At 42.3% G+C, this 26,424-nt stretch overlaps 1 protein-coding gene across 9 annotated transcripts in view; it reads left to right on the top strand.

Annotated features, from left to right (window-relative positions):
• Positions 1–7,833: 7,833 nt before the first annotated feature.
• FGGY (FGGY carbohydrate kinase domain containing) overlaps positions 7,834–26,424 on the top strand; it is a 134,531-nt gene continuing 115,940 nt past the window's right edge. Inside the window, exons 1-4 of one of the 9 annotated variants that reach the window (XM_064665085.1) lie at positions 7,834–7,958; positions 19,058–19,305; positions 21,135–21,246; positions 22,731–22,882. In XM_064665085.1, the coding sequence (XP_064521155.1) occupies positions 19,069–19,305; positions 21,135–21,246; positions 22,731–22,882 (501 nt within the window). In that variant the 5' untranslated portion in view covers positions 7,834–7,958; positions 19,058–19,068. Of the gene's footprint in view, positions 7,959–8,178; positions 8,511–14,131; positions 14,467–19,057; positions 19,306–21,134; positions 21,247–22,730; positions 22,883–26,424 lie in introns of those variants that run through there. The other 8 variants (XM_064665081.1, XR_010432795.1, XM_064665079.1 and 5 more) reach the window with 8 other exon arrangements.

Below are 26,424 nucleotides of genomic sequence, written 5' to 3'. Positions count from 1 at the left end.
GTGTCCCAAGATGAGGAGTTCTCAGGGTGTGCTGTGACGATGGGGACAAGGTATCAATGGGAACATCCCATGGTATTTCCATGATTGCAACAGACTGTAGGTAAGGAAACTGTTCCTGTGTTTGGATCACTCTCATAAACAATGATCCCAGCAATTCTTGGAGAGGGTGGAGTTACGCACCCAGTCACATATTCATCCTAATTTTGAAACAGTCAGACATAAAGCAGCCTAAAATAAGGGAGCAGTTACCACTTATTCCCTCCCTCAATTTCTTATCTTGCTTTCTAACAACGTTCCTACCTGGTTGACAGAAATGGCAAAAATGTCCAATATTTCTGGGTTTTTTACGTGTCTTGATTTTTATTTCACTTTCAGCTTTTCTGACTGGTCAATGATTCAAGAAGTTGATTAAAGCTGTGATGGTTTTATCATTGCTCTGGAAAGACAAACTGTAAAATCCAAAGGGTAGCAACCCTTTGGGGATTTTAAAGAATGGATTTTAAAGCATGGGATTTTAAAGAATGCTTGAAGCTGCTTCATTTGCTGCTTGTGCTTAACACTGGAAAAAACTCTGAACTGCAGCTGTGCCAAAGTTTTTTTTTAACTCTTGTACACACATTAAAACATATTTCTCCATACATTTTAATTTACTGATAGCATTTGCTCCATTTCATTTATACTAAGTCTTTATTAGTGTAAGAATGCAAGTAGGAAATTGAAAATGTACCTTTGATTGTTCTATCTTTTTCCATGTTCTTTCTAATATTATGTCAATAGTCTAAAGGAGTTTTTGATGTGATGCACTGAATATTTTGACTCAATGCTGAGAGCTCAGCACTGGGCACATCATTTACCAGCTCACTGCTGTCAAAAGCTATTTCATCCTTCCTCCCTCTTGACCCAAGCTCGATTAATCTTTCCAGACTTTCGGTTCTGGTTTTGAAACAGTGTTGATTTTCCCAGGAAGCCTTAAGAAACTGAGCATCTGCTCTGTGCTGTTTGGGCAGCTTGAACAACTGCAGAGGGAAGGGAATAATCTCCCCCAGCCTCCTGACAGGATCACATCCCACCCCATCACAGTGCCCGGTACAGGCAGTGCTGGCAGGAAGAGCCGGGGAAACTCCTGTTTTCTGGGCCATGACCTGTGGGGCTGCAGGATTTTAGGAAATACCAGGTTAGCTCCAGGAGCAGGGAGGTGTTATAACTCCTTTTCTGTGATTCTGCACAGAAGTTTTCAACATCAGTGAGAGCATCAGTGTGTGCTTCAGATTTCCATCTGTCACACAAAGCATAAATCCAAGGCACTATGTGAGATCAGTCATGCCCAAAACATTTAAAGGTACCTAAAATGTTGGAGAATTAATATCTTAAATTTTTCTCCAGAGTCCTGAGTGGTGCAGATGTTCTGCTAATCATATATTGAAAGCTCAGGCAATGCATTAGGTTGGAAAATAGATTTGTATGACAAAGATGAGGCAGAACGAACCGGATCCACAAATGTCTTTCTACTCACACTGTCTATAATCATTTCATTACAGTTATTTGGGGTTTATCCAGTTTTGCTGTGACCACCTACTGACAATGTATCTGTCAGGAAGAAGAAAAAGCACGAAATTCAAATGTGCAGGAAGACGTACAAAATAAACCCTGTGACATTTTCTAACATGTGAACGTTCCCAAATGCCAGACTAAAACATCTCTCCAATCGTTTCTTTTACAGACTTCCCTTGTTCCAGAAACTTGGCCTTCCTTAGGAGGAAACCCCATAACTGTCCCTTAGAAGTTGAATTGCATCAGTGTGGGTAAGATGTTGGGCCAAATTCCTTAATGGTGCAATTCCGTGAAAATCAGAAATCCTACACCAGGGCTGAATCTGCCCTGTGGTATAAAAATTATTTCCCCAGAGGCAAGATTTTTGGAAACAGTATCATATTTTAATTCTAAGCAGACAATTTGTTTTGGGTTCTATACAGAGCATGACTCTCTCTGCTATAGGAACCAGCTACATATATGGTGATTTTATTCCTGTTTCTCGTGCTGTTTGGCTTATTTGTGTATGATTTGCAGGTGGCTACAAGATCCTACAAACTTTTTATGTAATGGAACGAGTCCCTGCTCCATCTAAGATTTATAAAGATTACAGTGCTGGCATTAGAACATCATTTGTACTTTTTGCAACAAGTTTTGGACAAAGGCTGTGTGTTGTTTATAATCTTGGAAGTACAGATCCCGGTTAATCTTACCCTTGGAGAACAGAGAGCTATATTTTTTACAAATTAACAGATCTTGACTGATTGCCTCCATGACTGTGTTCACTGGCTTTGGAATTCAAAGGGCAAAATAGGATCTGCCTTTTGTAGGAGGTGCCAGGTGTGGAATCAGGACACGCTGCCTGAAGGGGGTTTGAGCTGCCTTCAATCCTCTCCACACTGACTGGATTTGGCACCACTGTGTGATATATCACCACTGTAACAAACTACTTCTCACAAGCTGGTCAAATCCTATGGAAAAAGTCTTGGAAGGATGTTGCCGAAAGAATATTTAACCTCTGTTATAGTTGTTTTTCCGGAGCTGTGAGGTATTGTGAAACTCGAGGAGCTCGACAAGATTTTCACAGCTTGGCTTGTGAAATTCATTTCCAGCTCGAGAGATTGTGATTTCATGATTTTGCACATCTGGATTGTGGCACAGAGCTGTGATGGGAGATGTGTGTGGCAATCTTGCCTCTGTCTGCTCCTGGTCAGTGAGGAGTCCTGGCTGTGAGTTGTCACCTGCCTGCCCTCACCCGAGCCGTGTCTGATCCACACAGGAAAGGCTGCACAGCTAGAGTTGGCTCAACATCAGTGAGCTCAGGAATTACTTCCATATAACTGTTAATGATAATATTAAGATTTCTAATATTTAAGGAGTGTAAAGGCATAGACAAAAAAAGTTGCAGGGGTATCTGTACTGTGTGTTCTGTGGAGCAAACAGAACATTTTCACTTGCTGAAAACACTGTGTGCACAGACTGCTGAGCATCCCCTCTGCCACACTGCACCAGTGGGTTGCTTTTCTGGCCAGACAGTTTGGGAGGGGGGGTCTTCTCCTTAACTAATCTGTGGAGATCTGGCAGCCTTCCCAGAGGGGAACCAGTTGATGAAAACAGGACTTCAGGCCAGCATTTTTTCAGCATTCACACCCCAGAAGGAGAATTTACAAAGGTGGCAAGAGCCATGCGCATTTTCCCTTTGTGCATCACTGTGTGACAGCAAAGTCATCCCATTTTCCCACCAGGATCACATGGTGTCACAAAACTTCACTTATTCTTATGGCATTGGCAGTGTGGTTTTGGAAGAAAAATCCCCGTGCTGTCTGGAATGCTCAACTGTTGGGTACCAGAGTCGGAAAACATCCTGCCTGCCGTGAACGTTAGGAAAACAGAGCAGCCCTGACTCGAGTGCCAAGTGGTTTTTTGGAAGGCTGGCTCCCCTGAGAATAAAGGATATTGGTGTCCAGCCAAGAGGGCAGGCAGGAACAGGCCGTGGGCAAGACACTGGAATTTTGAAGCCTGAAATACTGTATGTTTGTTTGTATCAGTTTCTGACTTTGGTATTAAAAGGTGAGCTGCCCAAATGGGTCACAAATTGATAAAATCTGAATTATTTTTTTTCTAGCTATATTTAGAGCTGCATAAAACAGGGATTTCCCTTTTTGGCTGCTCAAGTATCTGAGAGTAACTTAATATTTCTGTTAAAAACAGAAAAAGTCCCCTAAAGGAAATTTCCTTTTTTTCCTATGGTACACTCAAAAATTCCTTCTTGTCGTTATGAAAAATTCAGTTGGTTTTTACTTCCCTATTTCCCTGTTTGAATGAATAGTCCTAATCTAATGACCCCATGACCGTTTCATCCACAGTATTCTCCAGCCTCTATGTCCTATACCACTGTTATACTTATTTAAAATGAGATTAAAACCCACTCTCAAGTGCTTGTATGAACTACCTGAGCACACGTGTTACAAGAACCTTTATAAATATTTTCTTCCCTTTCATTGTTATGCTAATCAACACCTAAGTGGAATTTTTGGATGCTCAGAGATACTTCTGGAAGTAAAACAATTTGCTTGCCTTGTTTTGGTTTGTACATGGATTGGTTTTAGATGAAGTTTTCTGCATAGAAACCCTTGAAAATGTCACACACAATCAGTATGTCCCACTCTTTCACTTGGGGCCCAAATACAGGTCTCGAAGCCATTTCTGTTCAGCCCCTGGGGCTGAAATGCACCCACTGGGCTGGCAGATGTTGTCTGGTGTATTTGAGAACCCTAAACCACTGGATTCAGAAGTGCCAACAATTTTTCCACATAGTTATTTTTGCAAAATGCCCTGTTAACTGAAAAGCCGGGCCCAGCATTTGCAATTCCGGCATGGCTTTGGGGGCAATTCAGTGAGGAATTCTGCACATGGTTTTTTGCCGGGGTGTCTCCCATGTGAACATCTGCACTCCCAAAGTGATGGTTCCCACTGATATTCACCAGGGTGATGGTGCAAAACTTGGGTCCACAAAGCCCAAGGGACATTTTTGTGTTGATCTCAACAGAGCGGGGCTGAATCTCTATTTCCTTGATAAAGCTGGAAAATGTTCCTTCCATCTCTTTCCCCTTCACACACATATTTTCTCTTCTTTATAGAAGAAGTAATTTGTCTTTATCTCACCATTCACCTCTTCCTCTGATTGCAGTTAATGGAATTGTCACCTTTATGGACTCATGCTCCATTTCTCAACCTGTCTGGACTTTGGCCTCCAAAGGTTACCACGAGCAGTGAAGTAATATGATTGAGTCTTTTTGGACAGATTTATGCAAGATTTCTTCTGCAGCAAGTGTCACATCTAGTCTAGTTCTGCAACAGAGAATATTTCAAAGATGCCAACTGTCATCTAAAACCACTAAATTGTTCTGAGGGGCTGGTTGAGAGGACTCAGGGCCATCCCGGGCAATGCTGATTTACACTACCTGGAGCTGTATCCCTGCAGCTTGAAATATGAGCTTTGGTTAATAATGATGAAAAGAATGTCCCTGTGTCCCAGAAAGTCCATTTAAAATGGAATTTTCATCAGTTACTCTGTAATGAAAATGCAAAAGGGTATATTTTAAGTGAATCTGTCCAGAATCTTGGAAAAAGAGAGGGGTTATTTGGAAGCAAAACCACAACAGCCATGCTCTAAACAGGGAAAGGTGGTCTTGGGTTCCATTTCATACATCTACAGGGGATTTTCAGCTTTACAGAAAGATTTTGAAACTATAGAGGATTCACCACACATGTTCCTACTCCTCCTGCATTTGATACAAGCACGAATCAATCAATCATCATTATTCTGCACTAATACAACACCTCTTAACCCTCGGCTTTCAGAATATTTCAAAGGAGCAATGAATTAAACCTCATGTGGGCTTGGGAATATGTAATAATCTAAACTCTGATTCTTCCATTAAAAAAAAAAAGGCATTTTCAGGGCTTTGATTTTGAGGGCTGGAGATCCTGTAACTTTCTTGGAAATGTCTTCATTTGTCACCCCCTTGGAAAGAAACCATGTGAGTACTAGGGAAGTGAGATGAAATGGAAAAAATGTATTTAGAAATCTTAAGTTAATACATTTGTCTGTACTTATTTTTGCTACTTCTTGGAGCAAAAAGACCTGGACACATGGAGGTGCTAATGTGATATAGGTATAAAAAAGGCAAAATTGATCCCTGTCTGTAACTAAAAGAGTGCACGGGGAATTATCATCGCCACTATACAAGTCTCTAGCAAGCCATCATTTTGAACATTACACTTTATGTCAGGCTCTGATGACTTGTGCTCAGAAAAGATGAATTCTGACTGAAACAAGTGCAGAGAAAGCTTATTAGATACTGCAAAACTTGCTGTTATGAAAGAAAATGTAAATGGTTAATGTTTAACTTGGCAAAACAAAAGAAGGGATTTAAATGGTGTCTACAAATACACTGTGGGAGGACAACAAGTATTATTTAGATTAAAAGAAAGTTCAGCAATGTACGAATATACAGGGGACAGAAATAAATTTAGTTTTAATGAACAGAGAAATAGGATTCTGGAACAAAACAGCAAAGAAGGGAGATAGTTGGGAGGGTGAAGAGCCAGAACTATGAACCAGCACCCAGCATGTGCATGGTGGGGTTGTAGGATTTGATTGTCAGAGACAGAAGCACTCTCAGGTCCATTTCTCTGGGCTTCGTTTTACTGGTTTTCAGTTCAACAAAACATTTGGGTATCTCCCCAGCCACGGTGCTTTGTTTTAGGTCACTGAACTAATGTGAAACAGCTTGTTTGTGTCTCTGAGTCCTGCACTTTTTCTCCATGGAGCACTTCCCTGGTCAGAGTGGTGACCCTATGCTGGGATTTGTCCCCATGGGCCAGGCTGGACTCAGATCGGGATAGACATGTCTCAGAAAAGAGACATTTGAATCCTATTACAAAAGTGCAGACCTGTCTTGGAGCAAAGCAGAGCATGAGAGCGCACACTCTCACCGTGCCACGAGCTGATTTGGAATTACAGTCAATAGAGAGATTTTTTTTTTTAAATCTATCTAGTCAAAGCAAAACATTTGAGTTAATGCAAGAAAACCTCCATTTGGTCAAATGTCCTTCCCTGCCCCACCTACATGCAAGGTATTCCCAATGGGAAAATGGATTTTCACCCAGATTTCAGTTTTGTAGCAGTGTTTTCCATCAGAAAATCATTCCAACGGAAAATTACTAACTGGTTGTAGTACAAAGTGACTAGCGAGGCTCTCAAAATGATTCAGTGGTAAAGCTGGAATGAGAACCCACAGCTCCTGACCACGAACCCTGTGCTCTGACCACGAGATAACACTCATCCTTCCCTGAGCAAGGTTGTTCCTGCAGCGTTTCTGCCTGGGCCAAAGTGGGAATACTCTGGAAATGTTGCAAGACAGCTTTTTTGCTGCAAGATTTCCTGCTGTAGAATATTTGGGGGATAACGGGAAAAATCCCTGGTGGCTTCCTGGGGCCAGAAGTGTTTGGACATGATGGGAATGTGAGGGCTGCCATCTGCTCCTCCCTTCATGGGTTGTGGAAGGTCATGGAGGGATGTGGTGGGATCTGCAGTGTGCAGCCACGGCTGTGCCATGGCTTGGACTCAATGATCTCAGAGATCTTTCCCAACCTAATTGATTCTGTGATCTCTGTTTTCCAGGGATGCATTTGAGCGGATCCCACTGCCCCGTCCTCCCTCCATTTTAAGCAAACCTTAACTAAACTCAGGGTTTATTCCTCACATCAGCAGTTTCCCAGCTTTTTAGGCAAAACTCTCAGAGTAACTGTGCAGAACATCACACTCACGGCTCACAGCCCTGTCTTATTTATTTAAGAAGCAATTGCATATTTATGGGTCAGAGGGTGGTGGATGTCCTTAGCCCTGACATTCCCTCCTGCTTATTTAATATTATATATATTTATATATAATCTTCCATATTTACATATATTTATTATTATACTTGCTCTTGTATATATATTTATTTTTCTGTATTGTGTATGTCCTTCCCGGGGCTCACCATGTGGCTTTTTGCACCGCTCCAACGCTTCTCTGACCGCCTGAATTTTGCAGTCCTTTATGAGAGCAACGGGGCTGAGAAATACGATATACCAACCCCTTTAGCAAAGCAAGCCAACCCCCCACCTTCTTTTGCTTTATTCGCTTCTAAACACAGGATAAAGGCGATTCCCTTCCTTCTGAGCCGATGCCCCTCAGCACCGGAGGAACCGTGCGAGGCCGCTCCCGCCTCTCCTTCCCTCCCCTTCCCTTCCCTTCTCTTCCCGGCGCAGGCGCGGCCGGCCCGGGAAGGGGGAGCCCAGCGGGTTTCCCGGCAGCGGCGGGTTTCAGGGAACGTCCGTGCTCGGGGTGTGCGCGGCCCGGGTAGTGTCAGGGTGGACAAGTAAGTGACAGCGCTCGCCAGGGCACGGCCCCCGGCCCCTCAGCGCGGCCGTGAGGGGAGCGCGCGCTGCCTCAGCGCGGCGGCGGGTCCCGTCCCTGCCCTGCCCTTGTCCTTGTCGCTGACTTTGTCCCTTCTCTAAATCCACCCCCCTCCTCGAGGGCTCGGATCCTGCTGCTAAACTGAGGTCTCGCGTTCGTGTTGTTGTTTAATCACCAGCCCCGCCTCCTTCCCCAGGGGGCCGCTCACGCAGCCTCGGGCCCCACGGCGCCCCGGCCGTGCGTGGGCTGAGCGATTTAATCGCTCCGAATCACTTCGCAGCCTGGTTTTCGTGGAGCTCGTGGGGCATCATAGGATTTACTTGTGTAACTCCTACATTTAGTGGGAATGGGGCTGCCCTTCACAGCCCCCACTGCCGGGGAGGCATTTGAGGCTTCCCTGGGCTGGGCTGGGCACGGCACACAGATGGTCCCAGTGCCTCCTCCTGAAGTGCTGGATCACCATTTCCTCACCGCCTTCCCTCAGATGGCAGCGCTGGGATGACCTGGTGGGCAGGTGGGATGTGCACATCACTCATACATTGGCCTAATCCTCCAGATCCCCGTGAGATTTCCATAAATGCAGTTTCCAGTCTGGTATCTCTGGTGTCCCGTTTCCACCACTGCCTGTTCCATCCTCATGCAGCTCTGCTTTCTTGCACCTTCGCAGTCTTTTCTCCTTCCCATGGCATTTGTTCCTGCCTTCCCGTACAGCTCATGGGTTGGCAGGGAGCCCATCCCAGTAACCTGCTGGAATTTGCTTGTGCTTGGTTCCAGAGCGTCCCATCACAGCCGAGTTCCTCTCTGGTGACGGGCTTTGCACTGACCTTGCAGATTCTTTCTCTGCTGAGGAGCCTGGGATTTGTTAGGAAGTTTAATAAATTTAGCACCGATGCCTCTTGTCTGGAGAACACTTAGGAAACAAATTCCAGGGAAGGAGAGGAGCCGGCTCAGTCATCTCCGAGGTTTTTAGAAAGTAATAAGCAACAACACTGCTGTGAAGGTGGTCTTGTCTTTTTTAATCCTCATATATTCCCTCATCCTGGAAGACCATTTGCTTAATTAGCTCAAATTAACTTTTTTCTAAATGTACTTAAATGTAGTACAAAAACATTGACATTTTAAAGGGTCTGTAATGTTAATGGTACCGTTTCCTTCAGGAATGTGTATGAGCATGTAGTAAAAAAAAGTCACTTTTTTTCCCTGGGATGTGTGTCTGGGATAGGAGGAGGAAAGAGGAATACAGGGGGAATTGGGTGCTTGCAGGGACAGTTGTTCCCAGCTATAAGAATCATGGAAGAAATAAATTTATAGTGCCAGAAGAGACTAAACAAAGTAGTTCTATGCTGGGAAGGTTTTATGTGTATTCTTAGCCACTTCTGTTACTCTGTTCTGTGTTTCTCAGCTAAATTACCATTTTAAAATGTTGATTCTTTTGAAAACATTCTCTTCCTAAATAAGGACTATTATCCATTTTGTTTCTTGTACTATTTCAATAAGCCTGTTTTCTCTCTTTCCATAAGTCATCCTTCTTTCAGACGTTCCTTTGATTCTGTTAGAGGTTGATCTGTTTCCTGAGAACTTGTAGATTTACAGAAGAGGATCAGAACGGCTCTCCCATGTGTTCCTGTTTTGTATCTTGGGCTTTTCTAATGACTCGACATTTTTCCCTGGTACCTGCTGCTGGAACAGCCTGATGTATAAAATCAGCAGAAGTGGCACAGCCTTGGTGGAAATGAGCTTCATTTGAAAGGTGTCTTGAGCTGCCTTCAGCTTCCCTTCTGCATTTCCATGTGTGAAAGGGAAAGTACTCAGACTGTTCATAAAGTCTGAGAATTTGTGACCTTCAGCTGTTTGAGGCAAGGGAGCTTTCCAGCTCTGGACTTCTGAGCTGTTTTGGGAAAGTTGTTGAAGGGAATTTACAGAGTGGTGTAGGCCTGATATCCTTTCGGGCTTGGCTTTGTAAAAGTTTGGAGTTAAGAGACTGGTGGGCTCATTAAGAAGGCAGATTTTGCATTGGTAAAACCAAACCAACCAACCAAACTCCCCAGCTGTGTATGTGGGGAGAACTCACTGCTTCAGAGACACAGGTGTGCTTCTTCTTGCCCTATAGAAAAGAAGGGGATGTAGACAAGTTAACATGTATGGTCTGTTTAAACAACAGATTTTTCTGCAGAATTAGTGTTTCTTTTAACCTAAGCTAATATGCAACCTCAATTCCTCTTAAGTAGTTGTGACAGGAACTTCAGGGCTAGTGTTTTTGGAATTGCAGCCCAAATAAATGTTTAATTTTAAACTGATGAATTACTTGGGGCTTTCACTCTTCCCAGGCTTTTGCTATGCAAGAGTGAACAAATACTGTGTAATAAACTGTGGATTCGGCTTATAGACACATGTTTGCTTCTGGGCTGAGCATCCTGAAAGAAGTGGTTTGCAGCATGTCTTTAAAAATTTATTTCACTGTTGCATCTACTGCTGGCCTAAGTGCTCCAGTATCTGCCAGGAGTAATTATAGGCAGTTGGTTCAGATGTTGCTTAAAAGTGTAAGCCTTGATGGGAAATGCAGTGGATTTGAGCCAGAATGCTAATTTTGATGTTTTGTCATTTCATAAAACTGTGAACTCAGAACAAATTATTTTTATACTGATCTGCTGGTACGTAATCACAGGGCTAGTGCCAGATTCAACCATGATGTAGCACTGGAATCTGAAGATGGGATTAAAGTTAGAATATCAGCATTAACCTAAGTTGGCCAATTCAGTATCCACAGTAGTATAATGGCTGTATTTGCCCAGAATTCCATGTAATCCTGCACGGAAGCTCCTGGTCCGAGGCTGGTTTGCTCCAGGAATGCAGTTTAAAGCTGTTACGTGAACTGTAATTGTGCCTTTTGAATTGCATCTACTCCCATGTTACATGTTATAACTTAAACAGATACTTTGCAAATTAACATTATTGTGCTAGAGCTGTGTTTATTTTATGCTTCTTTATTTTCTGGCATGTTTTGTTGATTGTTTGGAGTTTTTTATTTGTTTCTCCATTTCTGTTATAGCATAAAAGAGAATGAAAAAAATTCAAACGTCACAGTACAGGACTGTCTCAATTTTACAGGAAAAGAACAGAGATTTTTCTTTCTGACCATCATGGGGTAGGTTAAAGTGATAGAGACACAGGGATAAAAAAGATCTTCCTCAGCATTAGATTAATAAGCTGGTGGATCCAAACACTTGGATCCATCAGTCATTTTGGAGCCTGTTACCTCCTTTCAACTAGTCATGAAGCTGCTACAGTCAGAATTTATGTAATAATCAGATGGCATTTTTCCCCCTCCGTCAATGTAAACAAGATAGTGTCTTCTTTCAGAGCTCCAGGCATCCTGCAGTGTCATTTGGGACGTGTCTGGCTGCCAGATCATTAGCACAGCCTCTGGGGGAGCAGTGTCAGGTCAGGGAATGGATCTAAAGAGCTTGGTGTGCATGGATTGTATCCATTACCCTTTCCAGGATGTGGAGAGGAAAGGGTGCTCTATATACCCCCCTTATTCTGTAGGTTTTCCTGTGTGAGAATTATGTCTTGACATAAACTGATCAACATTTCCTCTGCTTGACAAGTTATAGGTTATGGCAAAAGTTCAAAATGCTGCCAACCTGTGAGAGCACCTGTGATGTTCACGAGCATCAGGAGTTTAATCCTGAGCTCCTAATGTGTCTGGGAATTTGGCACTAATGGATGCAGGATCAGACCCTGCTTTTGGAGTGATGGCTCTGTCCCAGCAGGGCTAGGAGAGCTCCTGAGGAAATTGGAGCCCTTGGGTTTCCTCAGTAGACTGTGTCTTCTCATCTGGTTTTGTGTCTTCCCGTGGCCCTTTGCTCAGCCTTCCTTTTTCCTGAGAGCTCCTCTAGGCAGCTGTTTCCTGCTGTTCCCAGGGCTGGGTGAGCACTGGAGCAGAGGGAGCTGAGCGTGTTTCCTTTGTGTGGCAGAGTTAGGCTGGGGAGGACACGGGGTGTGCTGGGCATGACCCTTGTGCCTGCTGCCGGTTGGGGGCCTGGATCTTCCTCCCAAGGAAAGCCAAGATGAGCCCTAAGCCTTCTCCAAGCATATATTGTGAGGGGCTCCTGGAGGCCAGTGTTTTGGGAACTGCCTGAAGTTGGAAATCCCTGGCCTTCCACAGCCACTTCCATGCTCCAGATCAGCACCTCTCAGTTGACACCAACACGTTGTTTTTGAGCTATATCTCTACTCCAAAGTGATTTTGGGATCATTTGTGGCTGCTTATTAGTGCTTACTACTGCACTGTGTTACAGTACTTGTTACTGCCACATCCATGAGCAGCCAGAGAGCAGAAAAATGCTTTTTGACTTATCTGACCATGTTGAGATTGCGAATTCAGCTCATCAGCCGTGGTCTGTGGAGAGCTGCAGTGAGCCCTCTGGGGATGATTCAGAATGCCATGGAATCGTGACTGCATGGAGAAGGTAAATACAGAGCAATTGCTTAATGTCTCCTCTAGCTCAGGAACTCAGACACATCAAACAAAACTAGCAGGTGGCACACTCAGAGCAAACCAAAGGGCTTTTTCTTGCATTGTTTACACAGAACTTTATAATCCATTACCACAGTAGTTTGCAGTTACAAAAGTTTCCCTGGACTCAGAAAGAGCACAAACAAATTTGGAGAGGAAAAAGTCTTCAAGGTCTGCTAATCCTAAAGATAAAATTTCTGGCTCAGGAAGTGCCTCTGCTATAGATAGCAGGAGGAAGAAGGTGTCCCGGGGAAGGACTGCTGGATGAAAAGGGCAGGCATATGCTTTTCTTATGGCTGCTGCTGTCTGGGGCAGGATCCTGGGCTAATTGGACCTTTCATCTGACCCAGCACAGCCCTGCTTTGCTCTTTAATCAGGGGCCAGAATGCCATTGCTCTTATTTGATCATGGGCTGTGTCTGCCTGTGTGAGCTGAAGACAGGAACTGGAAGGAGAGCAGGATTCTTCTGTTCAGTGCAAATCTCTTCTAGAGCAGAATATAGAGAAAAACAACTCTGTTGTTTTAAGAGCTTGATATTTATTGACACTGGCCATGCTGATGTCTTTGTGCTGTTCCTGAGAGAGATATCTATGTAGACAGTAGAAGCTGAAAAGAAATAAATTTATGCTCTAGTTTCTTAGAATAATTTTCACAGTTATATTCCTTTCTTTGCCGATTAGTTACACCAGGATAAACTGGGATACATCTTGCTTTATATCAGACCAGGTGGAAGTAGTTTGGCCTGCAAGTATTTAAAATGCAAGAGGTAGAATTAAAGGGCAGAAGGCATTGGTGAAGTAATGGCTTTGTCTTGGACACTGAGGGGGAAAAAAAGATATGGAGAGACATTACAGAGGATTAGTGCATAGTGAATTATTTATAGGGAGAAAAGGAGGTACTAGAAAACAGTAGAATATTTTCAGTCCTGCCTGTGGTGGGATTTATTGAGGCTACATTACAATGTTAGAGGGACTGTTAGGAAGGTTTTGGTGGAACAATCTAGGTATTATGGGACTGGGAGATGGGGCTGGATCCTACTACTAAAATTAACTCTCTTCTGCTATTTGAAACTAGTTCTCCTTGTTGTAAGATGTGAGTAAGCTCCACAGAATATACCAGAGAATGGATAAAAGAATCTAGAGGTGTTTGGTTTTAGTGAAGAAGCACACTTTCTCCAGCTCTGTTTTTATTTCTTCCAGTTTTGTTGTTGTTAACATTGTCCTCACATTCTGAAGACAGAGATCCTGCACGTATGTGTTTCTGTTTTGGGAAGGGAAAAGGGGAGATATGAGGTGTGCTTTTGTTCCTTGTTTTTGTTTTGTTTGCTGTCTGGTAGCTGAAAAATAAATGCCTGTTGATAGTTATAGCACAGTCTCTTGGGCATTGAAGGGTATTTTCTATATTAGTACTGCCCTTCAACACAGCCTTAGAATTCCCCATCTGCTCCTGCTCTCCCACACAGACATGTGCTTTCTTTCTTTTTTCAAATTCAAACAGGAATTACAGAACCTGGAAGAGGAAAGGGAGTTTTCAAGAAGAGATGGCCACTCCACCACCATCCTGTGTGTGAGTTTACTGTAACTCTAGAAAGCCAACAAAGTGCTGAATTTCCAGTATAATGTCAAAAATGATTCTTTCACTTTCTACAATCGAAAAGCAGCTTTTATTTAACATATTTAGATCTTTTCACACAAAGATTGGGAAACCTAATTTGAGCCTGTTAACCTTTTTCTTGGTAATCCATAGAAAAGCACAGCTGCACTACTAAAAACATACTGTTTATCCATGATCACCAAGGCTGGGCAGCCTGCAGCGTTCCAAAGATCAAAGTTTAAAACAGACGTGCCTGTCCTTCCTAATTCCTTGTATTTAAGGACATGATACCACCAAATCTAGACTTGCTGCTGCTAAAAACTTGAGCTGAGCTTCAACCTGTGTTCGTGTGAGAAAGGTACGTCCTGGCAACTTGATAACCATGAAATGAAGTAGGACAGAGCTTAATAGTTGTAATGAAACAGTCTTCTGATTACTTAGTCATTCCTTTTAAATTAAAGTAAATAGTGTTAAGGATTTTCTTTTTTTTTTTAAAGAAATATTTTTGCAACCGAGTTTTACCCCTCCTTTTTTTTTTTTCATTGCCTATGTGGGAAAACTAACACGTTTGTATAAGGATAAACTGGGAAGTCTGTGGTTTCCAGCATGCACATTTTGAATAATATTTATACAGACTATTATTTAATGGGCCATATAAATATTTATCATATGCTGTAGCCTTTTGATCATAAATGCTTGTTTGAAAAGCCATTCTGTCCCTGCTGTGATTTGCAGAGAAAGAGGCCATTGCTGGTTTAGTGCTTGGAGGGAATTTTGGCTTCTTGTCCTGCCTTAGCAGTTACAGTCATGGATTAACACAGTCAAGCTGAACATGGCTTTTAATTTTATTTTTTTTCTCTGTCCCTCACCTTCTGTTTGCAAATTCAATTAATAAATTGTAAATACGAGGCTCTAATTCTGCAGTGGACAGACAAGGCTCTGTTAAAGTGCTGGAGGCCTTTTTTCTTGGCTGCAAACTTGCTCTTGGCTTTCTGAGTTAGATACTTCAAGGGGATAAAAGGTTCTATCTCCACTGCTTTCCACCACTTGGACGTACATAAACACGTATCATCCCTGCATCGGATATTCTGGTGCCATGTTGGGAATATTGCACGTGAAGAATGGACCCATCTGGTCTTTTATTTCAGTCATTTTATTATTTCAGACGTTTTATTTCAGTTGTTTTTCTGGGTTGCTGTTTTCCTCATGATTGCATTGCCTGCCGAAGCTGTATGTTGAGAGTCCAATAGATACAAAACCCAAACCAAAGTTTTCTTTGCGTGTGGCAATGAATGTTGGTGTCCGTATTCCAAATCAAGAAATTTGAACCTGGGACCTTCTGCTACCTCTGAACTACATTAAAGAGATTCTTGATTTCTGATTTGGAGCTTCCTCGTGTAACAAAGGAATCTTCTGGAAGCTAAACAGAATGGCAACATTCCTCTTTAAAATTCTTCTTAAAGTACTTTGGCTAAAGATTTTCCACTAGCCTGACTGCTGATTCTCAAGAAATACCTTTGGGCAGAGTCCATAATTGGTGACATTTATGACCTGGAGATGACAGTGCTTTCTGTGGATGTGCTTGATAAGTAGGTGGCATACCAAGCCATTGGTATTCCAGAAAAACCCTTGGCATCAAATGATGTTTTTGCAAGCAGATCAGATCCGATTGCAGATCTTACTTACTTCGAACAGACTCAGTAACTTGGTGCTTGAAAAGAAGATTAATATTTACTTTTACCTTTTTTTTCATAAGACATGGAGTATTGCTTTGTGAATCTAGGGGAGCTTTACTCAGAGAAAGACCGGTTAAAATAGGTTTGTGGTTCTTGGTTTTGGACTCTGTCACTTAACTGGTTCCTGTGAGCACTGATTTACAGCAATAAACTCCTGGATGTGCATAGGCTGATAGGGGCTGCTGGAGCACGTAAACAAACTCTGCTTCCTGCCCAGTCACTCACACGTGCACATCCTGGCTGCTTAGTAAGGAAAAAAAAGGAAAGTAAACATTACATGGGCAGATTGGGTTCCAGGTTTCAAATGTTTGTGGGAAGAATCCAATGCAAAGCCATAATTTTAAGTGCTGAGTAGGAGGTACTGTGAGCTTAATTCTCTAACATCTGTTAAGCTTGTTCTCTAAGTAGCAAAAACACATTAATGAGCTAAAATCAAGGCTGCCTTACAAGGGAGAGAAATTTAGAGTAATATTGTGTGTGAGAGCAGGAGACAGGATGTAAAATACTCCTTTTGCTATTTGTATTTTGTGAAAAGCAAGGAAGAAAGATTTGCCTGTGTTTAAAAAAAATAATAATCTGTTTTGCAGCTTGTGGTTTATTCTCAATTTTTTCTGAGTCAGCAGCTAAAGGCAGTGCCGAAATAGGGGAAAACCAGGGAAATTCGTGAGATAGTATCAGGAACAGTCTTATGCAATGTCTTTATAGTAAAGCTTCTCCCAAGTAACTAGCAGCACCTGCAGCCAGCCTTTGCAGCTCTGAGGAGATGGAGTGCAAAATTAAAAAGTGAACAAACACCATCTTTTGAAAAGAACGTCTTAAAACTGCTTTTCCAGCCAAGGGCTGAGAGGGAGGTGCCGAGCGCGTGTCCCCCCAGGTGACAGATGCAGCCTTAGTCACCCACGTCCCCTCTGTGGCAGAGGCATTGGCTTTTGTTAGTCTGACCAGGTCACAGAGCCAGGGCCAAGAAAATAAAGGAGCTTTCTTGCCAATATTCCTTAGTGTTAACTCACGGCTCACCATTTTTAGCTGCTTGCTCATCGCTGGAACACATGACCTCGCTTAACAAGATTAGTGTGTGGCACCTCAGCTGCTGGGCAGAGTCAGTGCTCACAGAGAGGAGCCACAATATACTCTGGAGCTTCGAGTTTTTCCAAGTTTCTGACACTGTTAGAAGCTGATGACCTGTACAGCTTCCTCTGGTGCCCCTGCCATGGTGTGTGCAGAATGCAGCTCATAACTGCTTTGGTCTGTGCTGGGCTGGTCAGGAGTTTTAGTGATGGATAGAACTCCCTTGTGCTGTCCAAGTAGAGAACAAAAAATGGTCCCTGGACCCAGCAGTGGGGTCTAAGCATGAAGTGCCAGCTTGAAGCAGGACAAAATTATCCTGTGATAACAGATCTCCGCAGACCGACCACATTCCCATGAGCTGTTTAAAGGCTGGGATGAGGGGAAGCCTCAGTAGGTTTCTTTTGCCAAGGTGTTGTCTTATGCCTTTTTCAGGGCAAATGAAACTTTGCCCAGCTGTTACACTGCTTAATTATTACCCAGAATCATGTTTGGAGTTTTCTGAGATAAAGGGCTCCTTTTTTTTCCTTCTTTATTTTACCTGCTACCTCTTAGCCTCAGCGATGATAGATTGTGATGCCCATCAGCAGCAGTGGTTACAAGCCAGCCATGGATGTGAACAGCCACCTGTATTGGGCCAGTGCTATGTTCAGACTGACAGCCAAGCATAGTTCCTGACCCATACTCAAAATTATCATTAAAAAAGAGAAAAAAGGATTAATTTGATATGTGAAAAATCATATTCTACTAAGCATTTCTTTCCAATCTTTCCCTCTTTGCCTATGCCTCTCCCTCTAACCACCCTTTAGTCCCCATCCAGAAGTAATCCAGGTCACTTCTTTGGGGGAGGTGGGCTGTTTTTAAGTAGAGCCATGTTGATGCTCTGTAAATACCACGTGTTCGTCAAGTGGTAATCGATCCATTCACTTTCTGGAAGTCAGAAGCTGTGTGTCAGCTGAGTTTCACGTGGTTCAGAGACGTAACAGATTCACACAGGCACTAAACTTGGTACTTGTCTGATGTTTCAAGTACTTGTACCAGCTCTTACTTAGCATTCTCCCAGCTCGGTTAAAATGTAAATGTTAACTATTAATTAAGAACAAACTGTGAGAAATTTAAAACAGTGAATTTGTCACTATATTAAATGTGAAACAGTTAATATAGTGAAATATGCAACTCATTGTGAATAATTAAATCAATTAACTTGACCTCACTTTGTTCTTGTAGGTTGTCAGAGAGTAGGCAGAGATTTCCTCGGATGCTCTCATAACACTTTTTCAGCAAATTATTTTCTGAGGCTTTAAAGTTGGGTGGATTGATGGTGGAGAGCTCTTAAAAACCTAACTTTTTATCTCCTTCTTTTTCCTTGGGTAACATGTACCAGATTGTCATGTGTTTACTTTAATTATCAGCATCACACTAGTTTTTTTTGGAAGAGGAAACTGTTTCCAGAATCTGCTGAGCTCCAGCCTGACTCACTGTCCCATTCAGCAGTAAAATGTCACTCAGGAGCTGGTTGGTTTGATGGGAGGCAGCAACTCTTGTGATCCTCGTTCCCTTCCAGGTCAGGGCTCAGTGGAGCCCAGCCCGGCCCCCCTTTCACTGGTTCAGGAGTGGAATTTGTTTGCTTTGAAACAGTGAATGACCTGTGGTGGTTCTGGCTGTCTTGTCCAGAGGGGAATTCAGCTTTCCAGGCATCACCAGCATCCCCATCTGCCAAGAAAACCCAGGAGCCTCTGGGTTGAAATTTCCCTTGTGTGTAAAGCACCAGCACAACCTTTGCTTCCCTTCCTCTCTTTTTGCCTCTTTCTCCCCTTAATGTAGATTGATACTCTGTGACAGCAGCACATTTTCATTGTGTGAGTGCAGGAATTTTATCACTGCCTGCATATTTTACATGCACATTTACAGTTTGCTTTTCAGGAGCTTCTGTGCCGTGCAGCTTATGTGCAAACATTTGAAGAAAAGTGGAACAACTAGTGAAAGACTTGAAAACTCGAAGTAATTAAAAATTGCCAAGTGAAGACTTGCTGCAAAAATGAGTTATCCTGTGAAGTGCCTGTACTGCTTCTCTCCTGCCCCGTTCAGCACAGTTTTCCATCATCAGTCGTTTTATCTGCTTTTAATCCTTTTTTTTCCCTTCCCCAGGTTTATTAAGAATGCACAGTAAGAAGACTGCAGTCAGGTACTATGTTGGGATTGATGTTGGCTCGGCGAGTGTTCGAGCAGCTTTGGTCGATGGCTGTGGGACAGTGGTGGCACACGCGGAGCAGCCCATCCAAATTTGGGAGCCCCAGCCAGACCACTACGAGCAATCCTCTGCAGACATCTGGGCTGCCTGCTGCTCAGTCACAAAGGTGGGCAAAGGCAGAGAAAATGAAGGATTTGTGTTGCAGGTAGTTCTTCAAGTTTTGAATGTTTAAGGTCTTGCAGTCCCTGTGTGTCACTTCCCTTCAGGTCAGTTTGTGCTGTGTAACTTGTAACCTCACCTTGAGGATGATGGAGCCTCAACAGTGTTTGTTTTATTGGTGAGGAGCTGAAGGCTAGAGTGAAAAAAACTTCTGCTACAATTGCAAATAGAATGAAAGGCCCTTCTTTGTGCTGTTTTGGCAGGGGGAGGACTTACCCACTGCCTTCAGGTCTCACATCTGTGGGGTTTGTTTTGCTGGTGTTTGTTCTACCCATGAGACAGTTCTTTGAGGAGTCAAGGTTGCTTAGAGCCTGGCAGTGAATATATTTGAAAATGTGCTCATACTGCACTGGAGTCACAAAGGAGCATTTATTGTATAGAAATTGTTATCTGGTTTGTGGATGGTCCCCAACATAACAGCTGTGATCCTCATTATAAGAGCATCCAGTATTGTAAGATCAAAATAAATGATAAATGTTTGTGGATAACATCAAGCATAAACCCAGATTGAAATAAACCTTACTGTAGGGGGAAAATTTGTGCCCACTGATCCAGGGCTCTGCCTGTACCTGCTGGCAGTAAAGGTAAATCTGTGACCTTGCTTGGCAGTGCACACAGAGGCCATTTCATCTTCCTTAGTAAAGCTCAGGCCTGCTCCATGTTCTAGGGTTGGCTTTTTAAATATTCATGACAGGCTTGGTAATTTGCAGATGGACAGTTCACCCATTGTCTTGTTATTGATCAACCTTTTCAAACATTAATGAGCTTGGCTCTGTAGAAATGCCCTGAGATGGAGAGGAGGAGGTGAGGGGAAAGGAAGGGAAAGAAGGGAGTGACAGGAATGATAAGGAAGAACAGCTTGTTGTTAAAGACAAGCAAGTCTTACTCTTTATTTGATTTTTCTTTGTATGAGTTGCTTTGTTCTTGCTCTGGACCCCTTTAAATGCAGTCTCTGATGTGTGAGCAATAAAACAGTCTCTGAAACTATGGCTTTTCAGAGCCAGTAAGAGACTGGCACTGTAGCAAGTCTAGTGAAAGTCTTTCCTTATAGTACTAATTAAAATAATGATATTTTTATTGTTGCTGAGAAGTGGCAATTTATTACTCTTGTTCATTTTAGGTGTCTTGCAACCTCCTTTGGCACTTAATCCACATGGGTGTTGTGTTTTTTTTTCCAGTGCTGCTGGAAGCCATGAAGTTCAGGCATTTTGGGGCAGTGTTTTTTGTTTTTTTTTTTGAAAATCTTCCAAAAAAGTATGATGTCCAAACTCTTGGTAAGAGAGAAAAGGTGTGCGTTGCAGAGGTGTTATCACTGCTACAGGTTTTGACTGGTTTTATTTTGGGACCCTTCAGTATTGCAAGGCAAAAAGCTGTGGCTCAATATAACCAAAGCAATTCCTGAGTATTTATTGCTTCCACAGGTGGGAACTGAGTGAAGTAACTGATGGAAACACTTGGCCCTAATCCTGTGTCCGTGTTTCACATGCAGCTCAACTCTAAGCTTTCAAAAACAGAAAATAAATGTTGCTGGTTTTCTGCTACATTTATTTTCTGATATTTTTGTGCTTCCTGCTTTATCCAGGACTGTGGCTAGTAAAACTGAAAAGCTATTAAGGACCTCTGAATTCAGTTTTCAGAACCAAAGAATTTTTTGTAATTTATGTTTTTTTGATTGGAAGTGTTAAAGAATACCGAATATAATTTCACAGTTTGAGCTTGCATTTTTAACTTGTAACTCATTTTCTGTACTCAGTTCAGTGGTACTTGCATATGAATTGATACATTTGTATTCATGTGTGTTTTGTGTATTTTCAGAAGGTTGTCTGTGGAGTGGATGCTGCCCAGATTCGAGGGGTTGGGTTTGATGCTACGTGTTCTCTTGTTGTTCTGGATAAACAGTTCCAACCTTTGGCAGTCAACTGTGAAGGTAGGACTGCACACAGAAAATGGTGTTACTGTGTGTGTGTTACCACTGGTGGGAGTGAACTTTCCATTTCATCCACGTGCTGGGGCTGACTCTTGGAGATGGAGATGACACAAAACCTTTTTTACAAAAGGATTCTTTTTCCGGTTTTACTGTTTTAATTCTACTGCAAAATTAATTTTGGGATGAGAATTACTGTTTGGCTAAGTATCTGGCATCCCAAGATCAAATTAATTCATCTTGGCTCAAAGAAATTGCTTCTTAGGGAAATCTAGGCTCGTTTTTCTTTTTTGCATGTTTTCTCCTCCTTCAGACTTTGCTGATTGTGGCTTTTATAGTCTGTATAAATGCCCATCCACACTGGCTAAAGGAATGCTAAAAATGTTGGTGTCAGTGTAGTCCAACTGCTCACTCTGTCATGAAGCTGCAGGCAAGAGGTTCAGTTGTGTATTTTGTTATACTGGTGCTCTGTCTTTGTCTAGGACAGTGCTAAACTTCAGAAACTGACTGTGACCTTCTTCTAAAAATCTGGTGGGTTTTATTAGAGTTGATGATTCAGAAGACTCAAAGTCTTTGTTGCACTTTATTTTTCAATGAATCCCATTTAAGATTAGGTGTGTGCAAAATCAGTAGTTACAGAGACCTACTCACAATTCTGTGTATGTTCTCTTCCTATTCTCAGATATATTTGTCATCTCCTCTTATCCTCCTCAAAAAACCAGCTTTGCCCCCAAAACATCCTTCTCTAAATTTAGATGAGATTATTTATTTTTCAGTTTCAGAGTATCTTACAGTCTGTTCAATGCCTAATGATGTCTGGGGCTATTCTGGTCTAGTGAGTCAATTCACTTCTTATTTTTTATGTTCTGATATCCCCATGGAACTTGTGAGTGATGGTGTTAAACAAGAAGACAAGAATTCACTGAATGTTCTCATGCTGCTGAAAGTCATGCAGTGGTGGGATTTCAGGAAGTTTCAAATTATTCCTCCTGAAACTGTACTTCGGAAAGAAATTAGGATAGTTCAGCCCATAAGCACAGAAGAGGAAGGAGAATCTCTGGAGCTGTCTAGCTAGCTGACTAGCTGAGTTCATTTCAATTTACAGCAGAGTTGTTCAGATTTTATCACATTTTTAGTCCTTGGTCACCAAAATGCTTCTTTATATTTTTAACTAATTATGTGAACTTTGTCAAGAAGTTTGGGTTCTTTGATTGCAATACAGTCTATGAGAGCATGGTGTTTCAAAGTTCCTGGATGCTCCCAAGCCTGATTGGTTTGTCAGCATTCTCAGTGCTCAGCATGTCTTAAAGTTGGCTCAGAGGGATGAAATGTTGTTTTTAGATACTTGGTGTGGATTATTAGCTCAAAGAGAATTTGAGTTTTCGATGCAGAAGTGAAAGTGTGAAGCAGCTCAGGGTAACTCACAGTATTGAGGTGGGGTTAAACCAGACCTAAAATAATCTCTTTTTCCCTTTTGTTCTCCCCAGGACAGAACCATAGGAATGTTATTATGTGGATGGATCATCGTGCAGTGAGTCAAGTCGAGCTCATCAATGCAACACAACACAGAGTTCTGAACTATGTAGGGGGAGCAATGTCTGTGGAAATGCAACCACCTAAACTGCTGTGGATAAAGGAGGTGAGTACAGTTCACATTGTGGGGCATTTTTACTAGTGATTAATGCCCTTTGTTAATTCCTGAGAATGAGATTTCTAGAAAGTCTTCAGCCTTGGTGTTGAACTCCAAGGTGTGCAAAGTAAGGCCAGGCTTAACTTGTTCTTTTTTCCTCTCAATTACATAGAAAGATGTTAGATTTAATTGAAATGGCATGTTTCCTGAGAGGACATTTCATATGCCTTTCTTCTGTAAGATTAGCTATACATGGAAATTTAGGTGCAGGTAATGAATGAGTCCTTGAAATATCCTGGGATTTAGTTACGGAGGTGTATTTCCTGTTCCAGCTCTTGTATCTGAGCATGCTTACAGAGGTGTAGGTGCTGCTTGTGGGCTGGAGTCCTAGAGGCACTGCATCCAACAGAGAGGGGATGTGATGGCTTTGGCTGCTGGCAGAGGAACTCTTCAGTTAAAGATTCAGTTTAGTTCTGTCCCATCAGTAGCAAATAAACCATCTGTAGAGGGAAGATGCCCTGTTTGTAATGTGGAGCTCTACCTCTGTCTCCTGTGTTTAAATTCTGTGTGTCACAGATGACATATGGCCTCTTAATAACAACTGTCAGATAAAAGGAGAGACACTTGCTACTTGAATTTTTTATAACCTCCTCCAGCCTGGCTTTTACGTTTGGCCTCAGTGATTCTCACGGTCACTTTAACAAAGCCCAAAAGTACTTGCTGCCAGTTTCAAGTAGTCCAAGTCTCCTGTCCTTGCAAACATGAGATATCATATCAGAACAAGGTGCACACTGGGGAGAGTCAAAGGAATTAACTGGTAGAAGCAGGTACTGACAGATTAATGATAATAGACGACAGTGAAAGTTGATAATGAAAAACCAGTATCCATCTACTAGTTCTTCCCTTCTTGAGCAATGAGTATCATACATCAGTCATTTTAAAAATAATAAAATGTAAGCTGTAGAAACCTTAAACTGATCCATTGAATTTAAAACATTTTTATTTTGCAAGGTCTGGAATATCAGTACCTGACTGATCAGGAAACCCAGATTATGAGGTGTCCAGATGTGCCCACCCAGGGCTGTAAGTGTCTGCTGTGTGAGCCCTCTGCCATAATTGCTGTAGTTTAAAGGGGAGAGCATTGCAGGGCTTGTTCCCTCCATGAGTCAGTGGGTAGGACACAGCACTCACCTGATCCTACGTGCCAGCCAGGAGCAGGGATTGCCTGGCAGAAGGTGTTACTGAACAGGGCTTGTTCATGTGTCCCTTTTCAGCTCCTGACATAACAGATAAGGAGATTATTATCCTTAAGAGAGGTTTTTTTCCCTCAGTATGTGCTTTGCTGAGCTGCTCACGAGACAGTTCCTGAGTGGGCTGGGAATGACTCACCATTAAACTGCTTATGCTTGTCCTGCTTAGCTCAGGCACCTCAACAACATCTACAGCAGCACCTGAGCTGGGGAGAGGAACAGCAACAGCTACCGTGGGGTCAGCTGTAATCAGCTGAGATTTGGGCGTGGAGTGCTCAGCTTTTGAGCTTTGGAGAGGTACAGGATGGAGTGTTCTTACTGCTTCTGTACTCGTTGCAAAGTAGGAGGGTGGAAGGAATTGTCTGAAGAGGAAAGGTTTGTTTTCAGTGCCGGTCACAGTAATGGATCTGTGGATTACATGACATGGGGCTGTCAGCAAAGGGTCATGTTGGCCTCTGGCAGCTCAAATTCAATCTCATGTAGTGCAAGTGTCATCACTTTTTGCCAAGGAAGAAAAGTGTTACAATAATTTTGAATGTCAGGTTCTCCAAAAGAGAACTACAACAGAGTTTACACATAAGTTGTTACTCAGTGCACTGTCTTGAACTGGTCTACAAATAGAAATGAATTTTTTTCAGATTCTTTGTTACCAATATTTTATAGATAATAAACTGTGACACAGGTATTAAAAGTATGGTCAGAAAAACTACTTATGGTACTTAATGTGTCCTTCCTGGTTTTTTTGTGCTATATCTTTATTTTCTGTATTTAGTATTTAGTGTATTTCCCTCCTGCTAATACTACACAGTTCCCAAAGACATAGCAGAGTAAAAGTTTGCTCTAACTCACGTGTCGTAAGGAAAAAATATTCTGTTGACTTTTTCTCTGAATTCCCTGGACCTTATTTTGAACTCCCCAGGAATTTATTGTTTCTGCTGTTGAATGGTTTTGTGCTGTTTTCCCTCTATACATCTTTGCATGGGATTGGTGCTGTGCACATTCCACAGCTGCTTGCATTGATTTAGGTTTTGCAGAGAGGGTGCAGTGGGGAAAAAAACTGCTTTGAGTCTGAAGTTAAATAATAAAATAGAAGTTAAATAATAAAGGTAAAATAACCTGGTACTAATAATTAAAAACTATTTATAAATCCATTGAAGTAACCAGCAGAGTCATCTTTGGTGTCATTGGAAAAATGCCTGATACCTTTCTTTTAATCAAACCTCATGTATTTGTAACAATGAACAGCATCTAATTAGGAGAACCTTAAAATTAGTCCCCATGAAATATGTTCCTTTCAGTGGATCCTTATTTCTCTGGAACTCACAGAATTGTTTTCTCAAACTTCAAAGTTTATTTAGGCTGGCATAAATATAATTTTTTATTTTTGAGTTTATTGCCTAACCAATTAATATTCAAGATTTCCCTTGACTTTTCCATATTCCACAGTTTGTGGATTCAGTCATATAAAACCTCAGTCCTGCTAGTACAAGATAAGTTGCACAAAAGTGACTGTAAATTAAATTAGTTTGTTAAGAGTAATTTGTGAGACTAATGATTTAGGAGATTAACTAGGTGCCCTTTTGGAAGTGAGTTATTTGAAGAACTGATGCTAAATGACCCTTTGGACTGTTGTTACACCAATAGTTAGTTGTGTGTACATTGTGATGAAAGCCTCCCTCTCCCTTTCCATGGTACTAACCTGACTCTGGAGGGCCACATTAAGAGATCCTGTTGTCTCATGTTTTCCCCTGGGAGTATCCAAAAACAGGGAGTTTCCCTGTAGTATCCAAAAACCCTGACTGCTGTGAGGAAGGTTCTGACATGGGGCAATTCAGCAGTGTTGGCAAGTTGTGAGGCATTAGAGTGTCTCTCAAAGAAAGGAGTTGAATTTCTATTGCTTGGAGAATTTTCATCCAAGCAATTAAAAGTATTTCTGAAGAATATGACTTTGAAAATTTACTCTGAATTGGTTGCAGTAATAAAGAGGGAGGAAAGGGGAGAAAGGACTAAGGTGGAGAGGAACTTTTGATAAAGGCATGGAGTGATAGGACAAGGGGAAGGGCTTCAAACTGACAGAGGGCAGGGCTGGGTTAGAGATTAGGAGGAAATCTTCCCTATGAGGGTGGTGAGGCCCTGGCACAGAGAGGCTGTGGCTGCCCCATCTCCAAAGTGTCCAAGCCCAGGTTGGACGGGGCTTGCAGCAACCTGGTCTGGTGGAAGGTGTCCCTGCCCATGGCAGGGGATAGAACGAGATGAGCTTTGAGGTCCCTTCCAACCCAAAGCATTCTGTGATTCTGTGAT

Source organism: Pseudopipra pipra, chromosome 9 (assembly GCF_036250125.1).
Source record: "Pseudopipra pipra isolate bDixPip1 chromosome 9, bDixPip1.hap1, whole genome shotgun sequence".
Lineage (NCBI taxonomy): Eukaryota > Metazoa > Chordata > Aves > Passeriformes > Pipridae > Pseudopipra > Pseudopipra pipra.
This window is presented reverse-complemented; position numbering and strand designations above follow the sequence as displayed.